Here is an 18,499-nt window from a genome sequence, read left to right on the forward strand (position 1 = left end):
CTCATTTTCATGCCCTTGGCTAGAAACAAAACTCAAATGGAAACAGCTCTGGTGCTGTTTCTGTTTCTGATGTGTAGTGATGGATTTGAGGGTTACAGTCCCAGTCAGCTTAGCAGGGAGGGCTTGGCTGCTGGGCCTAATCCTTCTCTTTCCCCAGCAGCCTCTGTTCTCCCTAAGTGCGTCTGGCAGGGCTGGGAGAAAGGAGCCCTGGAATTGGGGCCAGAGCAATGGCACAGCGATGGGGCATTTGCCTTGCACGTGGCTGACCCAGGACATAATGTGATTCGATCCCCCGGTGTTCCATATGGCCCCCCAAACCAGGAACAATTTCTGAGCACAGAGCCAGGAGTATCCCTTGAGTGTCACCGGGTGTGACCCAAAATTAAAAAGAAAGAAAGGAGCCCTGGAATTGACCCTATTTCCCCACAAGTTTCCAAGAGAGCGGCACCCTGCTCTTAGGACAGAAGTTACCTGCACCATCAGCTGCTCCCTTGTAGCTGAGTCCCTGCACCGTCAGGGTGCACCTAGGACTTTGCAGAAGGTGTCTCTCTCCCCGTGGGGTCCTAGGAGTGGCAGATGGGGGCTGGAGGTTCTCAGCCACCTAGACTCGGCAGGACAGCGAGGGGGCAGTTTTGGAGTCAGGGAATAAGGACACTGCCCAGCTTTGAGAACTACATTTATTTCTACTGGAGACCGGGGTCTCAGCTCCGTGGGTGTCCCTCCATCATGACAAGGCCCCGTGGTGACAGGCACACTGAGCTCAGCCCCCCCACCCCCACCCATGCCCCCGAGGTGCTGAACCTGCAGCTTCCCGAGGACTGAAGGCTTCACCTTGGCTCCTCAAATATATCTGCAGTGACCCTCACTCACCAGAAGGGGTGCAAGGGACATCCAGGCACTGAGGCGAGGCAGAGCACAGTGCAGGGTCCTGGAGCAGGGGGTCTGGATGTAGGATTCCCCTGGGAGGGGCTGCGCATTGTATTTGGGGGTTGCGGGATCCCCTAATGCGGGCTGCACCGCCCTCTGCATTGATGCACGAGGGGGTTGGGATGTTAAGAGGCCAAGGGAGTCTTCTCCTGTGAAGCTGTTTTCCAGGGACACTCAGGCATTGTCCAACAGGGGACTCCATTGGGTCCTCCAACGCTTTCCCAAGCCAGGCAGGCCAGTGGTGGGTGCAGTACTGGTCACCAAGGCTGATAGGGTGGCCTTGCTCAAAGGTCAAGCAAGCACTGGGCTTCAAGGAGGCCACTGTTGGTCGTGCTCTGAGGGTTGGTGCTGCTCTCTGGAAGTCTCAGGGGACCTCAGGCACACATAGGCAGAGTCAACGGAGTGGCCAAGAGTAGGTAGGCCACGCGGGCGCTGGTGTCCATCCCTCTCTGCCTGCACCGCTGGGCAGTGCCCAGCCTCTGGCCTCAGAACACACAACAGCCTCTGTCCCTCTAGAAGACCAGTCTGTGATAGTCTCCACCGCCACCACCCCCAGCAGGATTGCAGCCCCCAGGGGGACCCTCGTCCTCATCCTTATCCTCATCGAAGCCCCGACCCCAGGGCGGCGGGGAGGGCGGCGCTGTGATGTGGGCCACCCGGCTGCGCGCTTCCTGCTCCTGCTCCTGGGGACACAAGCAGGTGCAGCGTTAGGATGGGCACAGCTGCTGCCCAGAGGTTCAGGTTGGCAGGGAAGGGAAGGGCAATAGGAAGCACCCTGAACAGTCCGCCTGGCACAGAGGCTGAGCCCTTCCTTACACAGGTCCAGTTCCTACCCCACTCTGCTTCAGGACAGGTTCCACCCACCCACCTGCGCGCCTACACCCACACTCGCATTGCCATTCACATATGGAAACCCAATGGCTCATATCTTAACGGTAGCCCCCCCCTTTCTCTCTCTCTCATCTCTTTCTCCCATCTCTCTCCCACTCTCCATCTCTCCTATCTCTCCCACCTCTCTCCATCTCTATCAATCTCTCCCATCTCTCTTCCTCTCCCATCCCTCTTCCCCGTATCTCCTCCCCTCCTATCTCAATCCCATTTCTCTCCCATCCCTCTCCCCTTTCTCTCCTCTCCTCCCCTTCTCTCTCTCATCTCTCTTTCTCCCATCTCTCTCCCACTCTCCATCTCTCCTATCTCTCCCACCTCTCTCCATCTCTATCAATCTCTCCCATCTCTCTTCCTCTCCCATCCCTCTTCCCCGTATCTCCTCCCCTCCTATCTCTCCCATTTCTCTCCCATCCTATCTCTCCTCTCCTCTCTCCTCTCCTCTCTCTCTCTCTCTCTCTCTCTCTCTCTCTCTCTCTCTCTCCCTCCCTCCTCTGTCTGTCTCTCTGTCTCTCTCTGTCTCTGTGTCTCTCTCTCTCTCTCTCTCTCTCTCTCTCTCTCTCTCTCTCTCTCTCTCTCTCTCTCTCTCTCTCTCTCTCTCTCTCTCTCTCTCTTCCCCCCTCTCCTCCCCTCTCCACCCACTCCCTGCCAGTGACATCCCTTGGGGCAAACTGAGTCCCCGGGGATCCCAGGGTCTCTGGGCCCTCCAGGCCCACGCTCACCTGCAGGTACAGAGCGTTGTCCCTGGAGATGGCCTCCATCAGGTCTCTGTGCAGCGCGGGCTCCGCGCGCGCCCTCGGGGTGCCCGGGCCAGGCCCCTCGGCGTCGCCGTCGCCGTCGCCGTCGGGGGGCGGCCGCTGTCGGTAGAAGAGCACGTAGGCCGTGTCCTTGGGGAAGAAGGAGGTGACGTTGCTGACGGACTCGAAGGAGGAGAAGGACACGCGCGTGTCGTTGAACAGGTACCACTGCGGCGCGGGCCGGGGGGCGCCGTCGCGCGCGTAGCAGTAGTAGTGGCCGCTCTCGGAGGACAGGCCCGAGTGCACCACCACGCTGCACAGGTCGTAGGCGCGCGCGTCGCCCCCGGCCAGCGGCAGGCGGAGCAGCAGGGGCAGCGACACGTCGTCCAGGATCTTGCGGCGCCGCCGGGTGCGCAGGTCGAAGGCGAAGCGCAGCAGCGTGAGGATGAGGTAGCGCGGGCCGCGGCTCAGCTCCACGGCGCGCTCGGCGTCCTGCAGCGACGCGCACGGCTCGCAGAAGTAGCGGTTGTCGTTGGTCAGCTTCTCCGGGCACAGGAAGTAGTTGAGCAAGTCCAGCACCGAGCGGGGGCCGTTGGGGCTGCCCGGCCGTGCCCCGGGGGCCTCCGCCTCCTTTTCCTCTTGCACTTCCTTCTCCTGCTCCCTCTCCTCCTTTTCACCCTGCTCTTCTTTCTCCTTTGGCTCCTGCTCCTGGTCCTCTTTCGCCTCCTCCTGCGCCTCCCCTTCCTCCTGCCTTTCCAGAGGCTCGTCCTCTCCTGCTTCCCTCTCCCCATCACTCTGACCCCCAGCCTCCCAGGGAGGACACAGGCCCCGAAGGTCCAGGAGGCAGGGGGGTGCCTCCCCGGTGATGCATTGTTTCCGCTGTCGTGGAGCTGCTGCCACCGTTGAAGGGTCTTGGGCTCCAGCCTCCTGCGCAGGGAGCCCTGCGGAGCCCAGGCGGCGGCGGCGGGGACCGGGACCGCGCTCCGGCGGGGGAAAGGCCAGGGACAGGTCCGTGAAGGCTTCCTCCCTGGAGGAGACATTGAGGCAGCGCAGGCAGCGGATTCTCGTCACAATCTTGCCCCCGAACATCTTCTCCACCGACGTGTCCGTGGGAAGGGGGCACTCCTTGGGTGGGCCCGGAGAGCTGCCCTGATGGAGCTTTTGGCGGATCCTAGCCCCGGTTTTCTCCTCCTCGTGCAGCCTGGAGAGTCGGGGCACAGGGTATCCGCAGGCACATGCAAACACACATATATGTATACATGCACTGCAGGGATACTGATGCCCCAAACTTCCTTTACTGCACCTCCCATGCTCCCGGGGCCTCTTCTCCAGCTTGTCACACCGACATTGCACAGCCCAGTTGGGTGGGACACCCCACTCCAGACACACACCACTCTGGGCCTGACCCCCACCAAAGCCAGGCCAGGCCCCTCTCACCGATCTAGCAGGTACTTGAGGTACTCGGAGCAGTCTTGCTGGGTGCCAGGGCTGAACCAGGGGGTCCAGGACGCAGAGAGGAAGTTCTCTGGGGAAATGGCTGGCCTCTGGGGACAGGCAGGGACAGGCAGGTCAGGAGCAAAAGAGGCTCAGGTTTGTGCTCCCAGCCATCCCCACACCAAACTCTCCCACTCTTCATGTAAGCCACCCCTAGTAGCACAGCTTAGAGCAGGTGCTGGGACCATGGAGGCCAAGATGCCCCAAGGAGCTGTGGGCATCACATTCCCTCTTCTTCACCACAGCGGCCATTGCGTTCAAGCACTCAAGTGTCATCAGTGGTCCTTCTCCTGTGTCCCTCCTGCATAGCTTCATTCCTTCCTCTCTCCCCCATCTGTCACCTGTACCTGTACAGCTTTCCCAGTGAGTAGGGATAAGGCAGAGGCTGGGGGGAGGGGGGAGGGATGTTGCTTCTTCATCCCTAGATGTTCATAACCTGGCCCTAAGGATGAAGTGGCCCCCAGGACAGGTTGACCTGTCCTGACCCCAGACTGGGGCAGTACGTGTAGCACAATCTCAGAGAGTCTCTGAACCAGGCACTTCCTTCTGTCAGTGGGGATTGGAGACACCTCCCCATCTGCTGACTGCCCCCCATCCCCACAGGCCCCGGGGTGAGAGGATGGGATTGCAGCACAGCACCCTCAGTGCTCACCTGGCTGTGCTCCAGGAAGGCAAAGAGCCACTGCAGCTTAGTCATCAGTGGCTGCGAGTTGTTCTCAGTCAAACGGAGCACGCAGTGGCGGAAGCTTTCAGACAAAGGAGCACCAGAGGTGAGTCCAGAGCACACTGGCCTTCACCTCCCTCCACTGCTTCCATCTACTGTCCCAGCCAGCGTCCAGAAGTAGTGGATGAGCTTAGCCTGGACAGCCAGAAGACCCTGTCATCCCTCTGACTATAAGGGCAAGGACACATTAGACTGTCTCCATCTGGGTTCCTAGGCTAAACCTTTTTTAGCAGGTGCCAACGTTTGGCTCACATCAGCCCCACTTAGACACCCTCCCACTTCCCTGGGGAAACAGCTGCTCGCACATCAGTCCTCTGACACATCCTCTCCCTGTGCAGCTGTGCCCCTTATGGTTCTTACCCACAGAGGAGGGATGAAAGGAGAAAACAGTGAAAAGGGGTGTGATGTAGTGGAGACATGTCTAGCAGAGAAGAAGTTTTCCCAGGGTACCCTGTAACAGTAGATGCTCCAGGTCTGATCTTGTTCTAAGAAGCTCAAGGAAGACAGATATGGCTTATCTACAATGTGAGGCCTATAAGGAACAGCACTGGCCAAGGCAGCCTCCTGCGAGGAGGTGCTGAAGTCCAATCACATCTGGAGAGCCTCAGAATCAGCTGCTGACAGGATGGGGAATAACTGGGATCACACGAGCCCGTGATCATGTGGGATGAGTCACACATAGGTTGGCTACTGATGGAGCAACCTGGAGATCAGGAAAAGGAGACTTTCCCAGGCAGCATCCAGAAGTACTAGAGTCTAGTGCCCAGCAAGCCATACACAAAGCTCCCTTTCACTGGAACTTTTTAAAAAGATGTCTGGGTTAGAGAGATAGCAGAACAGAGCTTTGCATAGGCCTTGCACAGGGCCAACCCAGGTTCCTTCCCCAGTAACCCATATAGATCCCACAAGCCCTACCAGGAGTGATCCCTGATCACAAAGCCAGGAGTAAACCTTGAGCACTGATGGTGTGACTATTCTTCCAAAAAGGGTCAGGGGAGAAAGGTAAAAGAGGTTAAAGTATTTGCCTTACATCCCATCACCTCAGTTCAGTTCCCAGCACTGCATATGATCTCTCAAGCATCATCAGATCAGAAGTCATTCCTGAACATAAGCCAGGAATAACCCCTGACATCACTCCCTACCCTAACTGGTGCTGGTAGTGTATATCCACAAATGAAAAAAAAAGTGAGTTGAAGCACACAGATTTTACATCTTTCATAAAAATTCAATGATGTGGGGCCAGAGAGAGAGCACAGCAGCATTTGCCTTGCAAGCAGCCAATCCAGGACCTAAGGTGGTTGGTTTGAATCCTGGCATCTCATATAGTCCCCCCATGCCTACCAGGAGCTCTTTCTGAGCAGGTAGCCAGGAGTAACCCCTGAGCACCGCTGGTTGTGGCCCAAAAACCAAAAAAAAAAAAAAAAATTAATGATGTATCAGAGAACTAAATGTAAAGCACAGAATTACAAAATCTTTATAATGGAAGGTGGATGATGACAAATGGTATGAGTGGTAATACCTTTATAAGTACAACATGGAAGATATGCTCTAATCAGCTGGTACACTAATTTCATTAAATTTAAAGACAACTGCTCCCTGTGAGACAGAGGAGAGTCATAAGACAAGACACAGACTGGGAAAAAATTTTTGTAAAAAGATTCATCTCTTAACACTCTGTATGATCCCCCAAACTCTGCCAGGAGTGATCCCTGAGAACAGAGCCAGAATTAAGCTCTGAGCACCACCAGGTATGCCCCCCTCCAAGGCTTTACCTCATTTACTCGGGACATGATGGTTAGATTCTACCACACATCTATTGAGTTGCCAAACTCCAGGACTCTGAGGGCATGTAAAGCAGCAGACACCCCTATTCCCTGCTTTGGAATGGAAACATGCAAAATTTCTCAAATTTGATAAAAATAAAACCAAATGTGGGGCCGGAGAGATAGCATGGAGGTAAGGTGTTTGTCTGCCTTGCATGCAGAAGGACAGAGGTTCGAATCCTAGCATCCCATATGGTCCCTCTGAGCCTGCCGAGGGCGATTTCTGAGTGTAGATCCAGGAGTAGCCCCTGAGTGCTGCCGGGTGTGACCCCCACCCCAAAAAAGAAGAAACAAAAGAAAAAGACCATCCCCAATACACACAAAACCCCCATGTCTTCAAAATATGCATATGAACTGATGAATGAGTTAAAAACTAAATATTAATTAAACCAGACAGTGTTAATACCAGAAATGAAATTACCTTAGGTAGAGAGCAAGGGGGAAGAAGAAAATAGAGAAAAGAGGGGAAGGAGTAAGAAGATAAGTACGGGGAGCAAAGAGATAGTATAGTTCAGGCTTGTGGCTTACCTTCATATGATTCCCTAAGCATAAAACCAGGACTAGATCCTGAGCACCTAGTGGTGTGGCCCCCCCAAAAAATATCATAGGCTTCTGCTAGACAGTCTTGCCATTAGTACAGAAATGTGAAAATGGAAGAGAATTCACAGCTCCCAGTTTTTGCCTGAGAAGGAAGACTGAATTCTGCTTCCATCATCCTAATCCAGGGGTGGCGAACAGGATTTTTACCCTCACTCAAAATGGCAAAATGCAATGTGTGTTTAACATATTATTGTTAAAATTAGATGCTTTTGTGTGAGTGTCTGTTTTGGCAGGTCACTGCATGGTGTGGCTGACTCTCACAGTTTAAAAGTTTGGCTTTTTGTGTTGAACTTGTTTGCCACCCATGTCCTAATCTATAAATTCTGTCCCTGAAAAGAGGCCCCATCTGCAAAGCCCATATCTGTAGCACCCACATGATGAGGGCTGGGAGATGGCTCAGAGGGCTGAGCTTATACTTCTTAGATAGGGAGTTGGTTCCATCCCAGCACCACATGGTCCTTTAGTGTCAATAAGCATGATGCCCATCAAAACAGAATTACTCTAAACTGCTGACATTGGTACATGATACCTCTGCTCATCTGCTCTGATGGGGGAGTCTCATAACCATACTCAGAAGATATGTGGGCCAATTCCTGCAATTCTCTGCCAGTCAGACCAGACGTTCCATGTGAGGACCCAAGAATTCTTCCAATGTGGCATTCTCAGCATCTGGGGGTCTCCAGGCTGAATGAAGCATTGCTTAGGCGACTGTGCGATGTTGAGAATGAGTCAGCATGCTCCTTAATCATTGTATTATTTCCCCAGTCCTTCTGCTTCACTCTACATTATATTTCTTATAAAGGCCTTGAGCACACAGCTGGCTCTGGCTTTTGTAACTATCATACAGATGACACAGCCCCCTGTGTGCCTGTCTCTGGGGGCAACAAGCAAATATTAAATTAGGGGATCTGAGAAAGTGTTTAAGGCATGGATCATCCCTAAGTGCACAGCACCCAAGCAGCAAGCATCTAGTCCTTCCGGAATACAGGCCCTTTCATTCTAAGTCACAACACTACTCACGGCCAGGCCTCTGATGATACACACAGTTCAGCAGACTGTGGAGACCTGCAGGGACCATTTCAAGCTCATTCTCTGCCCCAGACCAGGCCATGAGTGTCCAAGAAAGAGCTGATAAGCACATCTGGGGTCCTGATCTTCATGACTGATGCCTTGGCTCTGGTAGTCAACAGAAATTGTATTCATGGTCTCTTGAGGATGGGAGAAAACAAGGAAACAATTCTTGACTGGTCAAACATAAATGAACACTCAAATTCAAGGCAGGGTACAAATGTGAAAGCCTTCCTGGACAGGAGCACACTAATGAACCATGACCATTTTAGCTAAAATATTCCCCTTAGAAATATGACAGCTATTGGCTTACCCTTAACTACTGGAACCACTAAGAATAAAGTAGGGTCCTGACCAGAGACAATAAAGGGGTAAAGTGATTTGGCTTGCACACAGCCAGCCCAGCTTTGATCCCAAACACTGCAATATGACCCCTAACCAAGCACCACGAAAACCCTAATATTGCCCATTCTCTAAGCACCACCAGAGCCATGTGGCTCTGATGTTTGTATGATTCTGATGTTCCTTAAATGAAGAAATCACCTCCAGCAGATTCCTCAGAAATGCTTCCTTGCCAGAAATCAACATGTAGTATGTGTGGACCATAATTCAATCTTTAAAAGCTATGCAATGGGATGGGGCCAGTGAGGTGGCGCTAGAGGTAAGGTGTCTGCCTTGCAAGCGCTAACCAAGGAAGGACCGCGTTTGATCCCCCGGTGTCCCATATGGTCTCCCCAAGCCAGGGGCAATTTCTGAGTGCTTAGCCAGGAGTAACCCCTGAGCATCAAAGGGGTGTGGCCCAAAAAACCAAAAATAAAAAAAAATTTAAAAAAAAAAGCTATGCAATGGGAAACAGAGCAAAGAAGAAACTTGCCTTGCATTACCCTAATCTAGGTCTGATCCTTGGCACCCTATATGGTCCCTGATCCCCACCAGGAATAAGCCTTGGAGCACAGATGTTTGTGGTCTTAAAACCAGAGACATTTCAACAAAATAACAAAATTTAAGTAATACTCTAAATTATACTGTATAGAGGAGTCTTGAGAATAAGTACTCAGGAAAATCAGTCAACTGTGAAAAGATACATACTGTTTGAGTCCACTCATGTAAGGACCTGAAAGGAGTCAAAATCCTGAAAATGGAGTAACAGGGAGACCCAGGGCTGGCAGAGGAGAGCCTGGGAACTATGCAGGAAAGTGCAGAGCTGGCCAAAGTTTCTAATTTCTAAAACAAAGAGAGCTATGAGGGCAGATGGTGGTGGTTGTACACAAAGGAGACTATTCATACTAATGAACTGACTACCACAAAATGGGTAAGGCAGTTCTTATTGAGTGTATTCAACACAAATTTGATTTAAGTGTCTATTTGGTTTGGGAGCCACATCCAGCAGTGCTGAGAGGGACACTCCTACAGGTGTTTGGGGTCCCAAGAAGTGCTAGGGATCAAACTTGAGTCCCTGGCATGCAAAATGCGTGCAGTCCTTGGAGCTGTTTCCTACAAGATCCCAATATCCAATTGCATGGCTGAAATGAATCTTTTTTTTTTTTGGGGGGGGCCACACCCGGCAATGCTCAGGGGTTACTCCTGGCTGTCTACTCAGAAATAGCTCCTGGCAAGCACGGGGGACCATATGGGACACCGGGATTCGAACCAACCACTTTTGGTCCTGGATCGGCTGCTTGCAAGGCAAACGCTGCTATGCTATCTCTCTGGGCCCCTGAAATGAATCTTTAAACAAGCCATGGATCAGATTGGTAACCAATGCTGTTGACTGGCTGGGTTTTGTTTTGGTGGCTACATGTGGCCATGCTCAAGGACTATGCCCAATTCAGTGCATGGAAGTCACTCCTGGTGGTGCTCTGGGGAGCATACAGTTCCCGAGGATCAGAGATGAGCTTATGCATATAGAACCCTTGCTTCAACCTATTGAGCTATCTTTGGAATATAGCAATAGGACACTTCCTAAGCAGGGAAGGTGCTAACATCAGTGAAAAATTCTTTTGCTTGTTTTTAAGCCATACTAGGCAATGGTTATAGACTATCATATTTTCCGGCATATAAGATGACCGGGTGTATAAGACAACCCCCTAATTTTAGACTTCCTCTCTGACTCTGGCCAATCTGAGCAGGCTTCTTATAGTGTAGATTCAGGTACAGACATTGTATAATTTGTATACATAAAAAGCCTGCTTAGATTGGCTGAGTTAGAAAGGCAGTTCGAGCAGCCTGGCAGTGATTGGTGCAGGATCGAGTTGGAAAATTTGTTTTGTGGCACTATCCAGACGATTTTCGTTTAGCGGCATATCGAAATGTTTTTCGGGATATACTCAGCGTATAAGACACCCCCCAATTTTCGGTTGACTTTTTTCGTTTCAAAAGTCGTCTTATACACCAGAAAATACAGTACTCCGGGATCTATACTCAGAAATCACTCCTAATGGTGTTCAGGGTATCATATAGGATGCTGGGGATTGAACCTGGATCAGCCATGTGCAAAGCTAACTGACTTCCCTGCCATGCTATCACTCTAGCCCCCACTGGAAAGTTCTTACCTTTGCATCTAGAAGACTCAACTCCTAGCCTTGTGGACTACAGAAGGAAAGCTGGTGATATCCACCTACGCCTAGCACACCTCTTTGCTGTGAAAGCCCCCAGCCCCACCTCAAGCTCTACATTGGTAGGCCCAGGGCCTACCAGGGCCTCTCACCTGCCCACTGGTACACATAGTCCTCCAGGAAACAGGTTGTGCCATGCAGAGACAAAGCTCCCTTCTCCCACACAGCTCAGTTTAACCCACCCCTCAGGGAGCAGGGGAGCAGCCAAGGCAGGCGGGAGGCGGCAGAGGCAGCACCTACTCAGAAGCCATGAACAAGGCCTGCAGGATGCTGTTCACGTAGCAGGTGTTGCCTAGATTGATTAGACCGATCTTGCCCGTATCTGACTTGGCCATGAGTCGAGGATAGAAGCCCGCCAGCTCGCTCTTCTGGGAGGTCCAGGCATCTTGTCCCAGCAGCTGCTTGATGCGCTCCTCACTCGGAATGTGGAGGTCCTGAGGAAGGATGTGCAGCAAGAGAGGATACAGTGGGGTCAGCTTTAAAGAAAAGTCGCCTTCTCTGAGAGGCCTTCCTGGACTACAGGTCCCCAAGGATAAGTCCCCACCAAAACCCAGATATAGGTGGGAACATCCCTCTGCCTCTGGGATTAGTCTCAGTTCTTCTCTTGACCTGTGGACCTACTATAGGATCTGCAGTCTACAACATCATAAAGAAGGGGGTAAAAATCCCCATTCTACAGATGAGAAAGATAAAGAAATAAGAATGCTCTGGGGATATAGAGGCATTAAGCCAAGAGACCATGTGACCACACTGGTCCACCCCAGACCCAAGCTCTCAGTGCTCACCCTGATTGTGGGCTCACCACTGTCTGGCAGGTATCTGCCTCTTTTAATCCACCAGGCCTCAGTTTTCCCTCACTCCATCCTTCTATCAGCTTTCATGATGCTCTTGTCCTTTTTCACCCTCAAGTTTTAAGTGTGTGATAAGTTAGTCGCTCTTAGAACCAGGTCCCTAAGTGTGGACAGTGGGAGGATCCAGGACCTGAGGGGTCAGTCCATGCTCAGGCTCAGGTGCAACAAACTCTACCTACCCACATTAAACAGCAACACCAGAAAAAAAAACATTAAAAAAAAAAAACCACCTCTGGTGAACCCCGAGCCACTTCATAGATATAAAATGCATTCCTAAAAGTTGCTCTGGCTTATTACTATCACAGTCCTCAGATACCATCACAGTCCTCAGATATGTCTGTCTCCCTGCAGCCCTGGAGCCACTGAGAAAGGTCTGGCTATACTAGCTCTCTTGCCCATTCACATCTCACTATCATTTATCAGGTTTTGTGGGAATGCTGGGCACCTTCATAAATGATAATATATCCAGGAGGCCAGAGGACAGAGAAGCAGGTACTGGCTCAGAATCCTTTCCCCTACTTAGCTGTCTGCCTCCTGTCACCCCATCTAAGCCCCATGCAGACCACACATTCACACACACACACACACACAAATTCATATACAGTCACTTAGGTAATTTGCATACATGCTCATATACATAGAAATACCACACACACAATCACCAGATACCACTCTCAGAGTTACACACATAAACACCATCCACTCTCACACACATATTCACAAACACACATAGCTAGACATATATTCTCACTCACCTTCATATGCACATATTCACATGCTCAGATACTTTCACACTCACTCATACACACATTCATACATACCCACTTACATCCACAAACACAAATATTGCAAAATACCCACACTTATCTGGGAAACAGATTGAAGCTCCATCCCTGGCATCCCATCACTCCCAGCACCATATCTCAGCTGCCAGCATAGAGCTCAAGCCCAAACTAGGTACCAACTCATCAATCTAAGCAAAACCACCAGTGAAACTTCCTGGGAGGCCCTCACTATTGAGCTTTAAGAAGCTCCCTACTAGACCTGGTCAAAGCCTTCCCTTCTGGCCCACCAGCTCTGCCACACTCCCAAGAAGGACTGAGTTTTCTCAGCCTTTCTCACACCTCCCCATATGCTGGTATCTCTCTTTCTTGGCAGCTCTCTGTTCATGAGCTGCTCCCCATCAGCCACCTATCGGCTAACCAAGTGGATATGGAATAGGGGTTCAGAAGGGCCTGGAACAGGACTCCATCCCTCCTTTCCTCCCAGTGTCTTGCTGCCCTCTGCCCTCCCTGGCCCTCTAGGCTCTCCTTTTGTCTTCCCTCTCCCCAACCATGTCCTGCCTTCCCAGGCACCGGGTGTATATCTGAAGACAGAACACACAGCAGACTCACCCCTGCAGAAGGTCCCCCTGTCCACATGCACTGGAGACCTTCACACATGGCTCAGAGCAGAGATCCTGGTGCTAGTCCACTGCCTGTCCTCACACATGGCTGGGACCAGTGACAAGTCAACACCCCAAGAGCTGACGGACTCTTCCAGAGGAAGACTCTTCCAGCCTCATGGGCTCATGCTCCCATCAGCCATAGGCATTTCTGGAAACCTCTGTCATCTGTTTCTTTTCTGGGAGGTGGCCCATTGCTGGGGGAGGGGACACTCAGATAGGGAGGATGGGTGACAGGGGGCATGAAAGGAGGTCTGGGAGGTGCTAGTGGGAGCAGGTAGGTACTAAAATCACCATAGAAAGCTTTCAGAGGGAGGTGGCACTTGAGATGCTAGTTAAAGGAGCTTGAAGTACGAAACAAGAGTGAGAAGGGCTTGTTACAGAGTCGATGCCTGCAGCAGCTTAGAGCTAGTCAGGCAGGGGGTGGGGGATTGGTGGTATAGTGGCAGTAGATGGCACATGCAGGGCCAGGGCTCACCTTGATGGCCTCCATGACAGGTGCGTACAGGTCCGGGAAGCCAGGAAAGCGGAACACCATGCAGTGTACCAACTCCACCAGCTGCTCCAGGCAGCTGCTCCCTGAGTTGGAGCCTTCCTTGAGTAAAGAGGCCACCATGGTGGGGAGGTGCGGGAGCAGCTGTAGGAGAGTAGAGCTTGATAAGGCTGGAGCCAGGAGGACTGGTTCTCCAGAATGGGAGGTGAGAGACCTGCTGGCCCACAGTCCTGAGAACCTATATTAGGCTCTGGGCTGGGATTTCTTTCACAGCTGTCACCTCTGTGAGGTAGACAGAGCCTACCTTAGGTCTATGTGTGACAGCAGCCCTTGGATCCCAATCAGCTGAGCTGAATACTTGGCCACTCCTGGCAAGAGCAAGGCCAAGGAACAGGGCAGGCCACAGCTAGATGGCTAGGTGGCACAGTAAAAACTAAAGCTCCCACAGGACTGAAACAATTGAACAAATCAGGCACATGCCTTGCAAGTGGTCAACCTAGATTTGATCCCTGACATCTCAAGCACCAATAGGAGTGATCCCTGAGCACAGAACCAGGAGTCAGCCCTGAGCATCACCCAATGTGTCAAAAAAAGAAAAAAAAGAAAAAAACAAACAAACAAACAGAAGTTCCCATGCTCATAGCTATCCTGTCCCTTTAATTTAATAGTAAAAATAAATAAATAAATCACTCAGTCCCCCAAGGAATCTTTAAGGAAATAGAGTACTTTTCAATGGTACCCAAGGCTACTACTACTGGCCCTCTGATGGTTGCAGTGTTCTATATTACAAAGCCATACTCGTGAGTGCCACAACACTCTGTTGTGATCAGAGCAATAGTATGTAAGGCATTTTTCTTGCAAGAGCCAACTCTGGTTCCCCAAAACCCAGAGAATCCACTCAGTCCTATTGGGAGTGACCCCTAAGCAGAGAGCCAGAAATAAGCCCTGAGCTTGCTGATGAATGTAGTGCAGATTCCCAGTCCCAATCAACCTCCTTTCCCCCCCACATTTATGTGCCAACATCTTCTGCCTTACAAGGACATCATGTGGCACAGACTTTATAGATGGAATCAAAATTAGGATGATTCTACAGTTTGCCAAAGATTTCACTATGGGTTAGGGTCAAATCTGGTGTCTCAAAGTGCTCTGTCTGCTGAAAAGTCTTGGTGGGGTTGCCTGGCAAAACCCTCAGTGTTTGGGGGACACTTTTGGAGGTGTTCAAGGGAACATGCAGTGCCAAGTATCAAATCCAGACTTCCAGCATGCAAAATGTGTGCTCAGGCTACCAAAGCAGCATTCAGGTCCATCCATTTCTTTGATATTTTTTTCCTCTTGATTTTTTTTTTTTTCTATCCCAAGGTTTCATGCATGTGATCTGTATCCCTGTCTGGAAGCCCCTTTCTTTCCTCTGTGTAGTTCAGTGCTCACTCTGGAACTTGTGGAGATGTTGACATCCCTAGATGCTGGATACAGGCCATAGGAGGCCAGGAGAGCGAGAAACCCACAGTTTAGGTCCCTAGCAGACAGCTGGCTTGTCACAGGCCACCTCCTCAAACCCTCTGTCACATTGATCAGCGACCCTTATGACTGGTTCTGAAAGGAAGTGCCTGAATTCAGAGCCAGGATTCAGTTCCAAGTCTCAGATCCTGGCTGTATGCTCTCCCACTGCAGCAGCTAAGATGAGATGTCCTTTTCTGACTGGAGCCAGTTGAGGGCACAAGGATAGGAGGTGGGAACAATGACATGCAGGGCATCCTAGAGCCACCACTGTCTTCTTAATGGGAGTGTCTGGAGCAGAAAGGCCCTGGGCTACAGGCTAGACTGCTGGGAGCTGCAGGGCAGCCCAAGGTAGGACTATGTGGGGTCAGGAGTAAGGCTGACCAAACTAGAATATTCCTTGTGCACCACCAGGTCTGTAACTGGGGTCCAGATTCACCCTCCCTTTAGTTTTCCCAGCTGAACATTGTAAAAAAAATATCTGACCCCAAGAGAGCATGAAACCAGCTGGCAGGAGGCCCAGATGAGGTGTCCTATCCCTGCTAGGAGAGACTCCCCCAAACACCAAGCTGGAAGCTAGAATCACCTGAGCATTGCCTGGTGAGCCCTGCCAAACCCCTCCAATTTGGGACTACTCTGAGAGTCAGTGAAAATATGTGGAGCTGTGTTCAGCATTGTGCCTGGCACATATGTTGTGCCTAAGGATCAGGAACTGCCATTATCCCAAGCCTGTTTCTCAGCAGGTTATATGTAAAATAGGTCTCAACTCTTCTGGTCCTGAGACCCAGAGTTTGAGTCACCCTTCCAACCCTCTGGTTATTATCTAAAGAAATCTTATGTAACAGGGATACACCAAAGAGAGCATGTTCTAGATTGCATGCTCAGGAAGTGTGCTCCTGAAAGAAAAAAGTGAACCTTGGGAAATAGAGGAAGGACCTGCATACTTCATGTGTATGACTCCAAAAATGCAACGTCAAACTGACTTCTTTATTATTCTTGTTGTTTTTGGGGGGAACACCCAGTGGTGCTCAGAACATACTCTTATTTCTGCACTCAGGAATCACTCCTATGTCGGGACATAGGGGGCCAAATGGGATGTTGGGAATTGACCCTGGTTGGCTCTATGCAAGGCAAGGACTTTATCCTCTGTACTATTGCTCCAGCCCAGAAGCCCTGATTCTTTACTCCAGAGAGAGTCTCTAGCCAGATGGGAGTTGGAATGGGGTGTGGCATCAGCAGATAGGCATGGGCAGTGATCCCTCACCAGGTGGAAGGCCTCATGGGAATGCTGGAACGTCAGGAGCATGTACTTGAGGACAGACAAAGCAGCTCCGCGGACGATTGGGTACAGAAGCTTGGAAAAAACCTGCAAGAAAAGGGCCAGGCAGAAGTTCCAAGGTCCTCCAGGCCCCCTTCACTCCGAGAAGAAGCTGAGACAACCAACCTTCTCGATTTTGGCCAGTGAGACCTCTATAAGGATGCTGAACTTCTTCACTGCAGCCAGGCCCTTAAGCAGCGCGATGATCCACTTGTCGATGTTCTTCCCCAGGGGCCAAGACACCCAGTCAATCATCCTGGGGTACACAAAGACTGTGAATAGGGCACAGGCAGAACCACATCCCTGCACCGGTCCCAAGACCAGATCCTAGGTCTTGAGCTCTGCTCTAACTCACAAGCAGGGCAGAGGAAGAGCAGGTCCTCACCAACACATCCCCTCGGACCCTTCCTTGCATCCCTGATCTGAGAGGCTCATCCAGTTAAGTCACCAGCCAGAAAGCATCCCCGGGGGCGGGCTCTGTGCCCCTGACCAAGTCCAGAATGAAATGAGCAAACACACAAACAAAGCAGACCCTTGGACGCGACTACACAACCTCAGGTTGTGGAGGGAGCTTCTGGGAACAAGACAGGGGCCACCCTCGGCCACCCTCATTGCTCTTCAGCTCACCTGCTGATGGCCATCAGCATCTGGGAATCCGTCACGCTGTCATCATTGCTGAGGTTTCGAACGACACTGTCCATGAGCTCCAAGGGCAAGTGCTGGACCATACTGGCCAAAGCGCTGGATGGGGGCTCCTCCTCTGGAATTGGGTGGGTGGTGGGGGAGCGGGTGGAGCTGAGCCCTTAGTCGCACACGGGCTCCAGACACCTCGTAACATCCACCCATCCTCTTCCGACTCATTCCAAACTCCCTTTTCCATGCATGCACCCATCCCACCCCACACCACCGCACCTGCGGCCGAGATGACAGCGAACAGCTCCCGGAGGCAGGGCAGGACCGCAGCGGGCTGAGAGCGCCAGAGCTGCGCCAGGAGGGCGCTCACCTGCTGGGCTTGCTCCAGGAACTCCACGGCGCCCGCCTCGCCCTCGGCCGGGCAGCGGAAGCAGCCCAGGCAGCGCACCAACTGGCGGCACAAGAGCAGGCGCTGCGGGCCCTCGGGCACGCACTGCGGGTGCCGCATCAGCAGCCGCGCCACTTGGGCGCAAGTGGCGGGCCCCGGGCGCTCGCACACGGTGCGCAGCACCTCGCGCTGCAGCAGGGCCGCCAGTTCGTCGGCCGCGGGCCCCGGGGGCAGCAGTTGCAAGCCCAGCTGCACGCAGGCCAGCGCGCGGGCGGCCGGCGGCCCCGGGCCTGCTTGCAGGAGGCGCAGCACGCGGCGGGCGCAGAAGAACTCGGCGAAGGCGGCGGGGTGGTGGCGGCCCGCCACGTGCAGCAGCTGGCAGCCCACGCGACGTCGCAGCTCGTCCGTGCCGCCCACGTAGAGGCGGACGCCCAGGGCCAGCAGCGCCAGGCACTGCTCGCGCTCCAGCGGCTGCCGGGCCGCCGCCTCCAGCACGCGTCTCACCAGCCCCTGCTTCACGCTGGCCGGGTAAGAAGATGTCACCACCGCCTCCAGGATCTTGTCCATGACGACTGCCCTGGAGGGGTGGCAGGGCAAGAGAGGGGTCAGCCCGGCGGGCCAGCATGCTCGGTGCGGATTTCTGGCACAATGACCTGACTTTGATTGGGGGGGGGGGGCAGGCCCTGATCTGTCAGCTGGGGGCATCTGCCTTTCAGGGATAGAAATTATGGGGGGGGGCGTGCAGTGCAGTTACAACCAAGCACCTGTAACCACCACCACCACCACCCCAGACCCATCCATCCCCCTCTGCCTGGTTCTTATTGCCTTGATCCAAACCTCAATGTTCTTGCTGGCAGTTACCACGTCTAGCCACTTGAGCCTTGGGCAAGTCAATTCTTGTGGGGCAAAGACTGGGGCGAGTTCAGGAAAATCCCAAACCTTGGAAAGAAGGGGTGCTAGCACCGTCGCCCGTGCGTGCAGGGAAAAACTCAATTCCCAAAG

The 18,499-nt window shown here is 52.4% G+C and overlaps 1 protein-coding gene across 1 annotated transcript; it reads right to left on the reverse strand.

The window, feature by feature from the left end:
- Nucleotides 1-1,301: 1,301 nt before the first annotated feature.
- On the reverse strand, nt 1,302-18,068 carry USP35 (ubiquitin specific peptidase 35). Its single transcript, XM_049780257.1, has 10 exons — nt 17,389-18,068; nt 17,104-17,236; nt 16,603-16,732; nt 16,423-16,524; nt 13,647-13,805; nt 11,114-11,307; nt 4,696-4,789; nt 3,987-4,093; nt 2,535-3,750; nt 1,302-1,610 (listed from the first exon to the last, which is right to left on the reverse strand). Exons 1-10 carry the CDS (start codon nt 18,062-18,064, stop codon nt 1,440-1,442), a joined length of 2,982 nt encoding a protein of 993 aa, XP_049636214.1. The 5' UTR covers nt 18,065-18,068; the 3' UTR covers nt 1,302-1,439.
- Nucleotides 18,069-18,499: the final 431 nt, after the last annotated feature.

The sequence above is a fragment of the Suncus etruscus genome, chromosome 9 (assembly GCF_024139225.1).
Source record: "Suncus etruscus isolate mSunEtr1 chromosome 9, mSunEtr1.pri.cur, whole genome shotgun sequence".
NCBI classification, from domain to species: Eukaryota; Metazoa; Chordata; class Mammalia; order Eulipotyphla; family Soricidae; genus Suncus; species Suncus etruscus.

Excerpts from the sequence above, each read along its gene's own strand:
- USP35 (XM_049780257.1), bottom strand. The coding sequence starts at position 18,064 with ATGGACAAGATCCTGGAGGCGGTGGTGACATCTTCTTACCCGGCCAGC. Across the intron at positions 16,525-16,602 it reads CACTGGCCAAAATCGAGAAG|GTTTTTTCCAAGCTTCTGTA; the intron begins GTTGGTTGTCTC and ends CTTTTCTTGCAG. Across the intron at positions 3,751-3,986 it reads CTCAAGTACCTGCTAGATCG|GCTGCACGAGGAGGAGAAAA; the intron begins GTGAGAGGGGCC and ends CCGACTCTCCAG.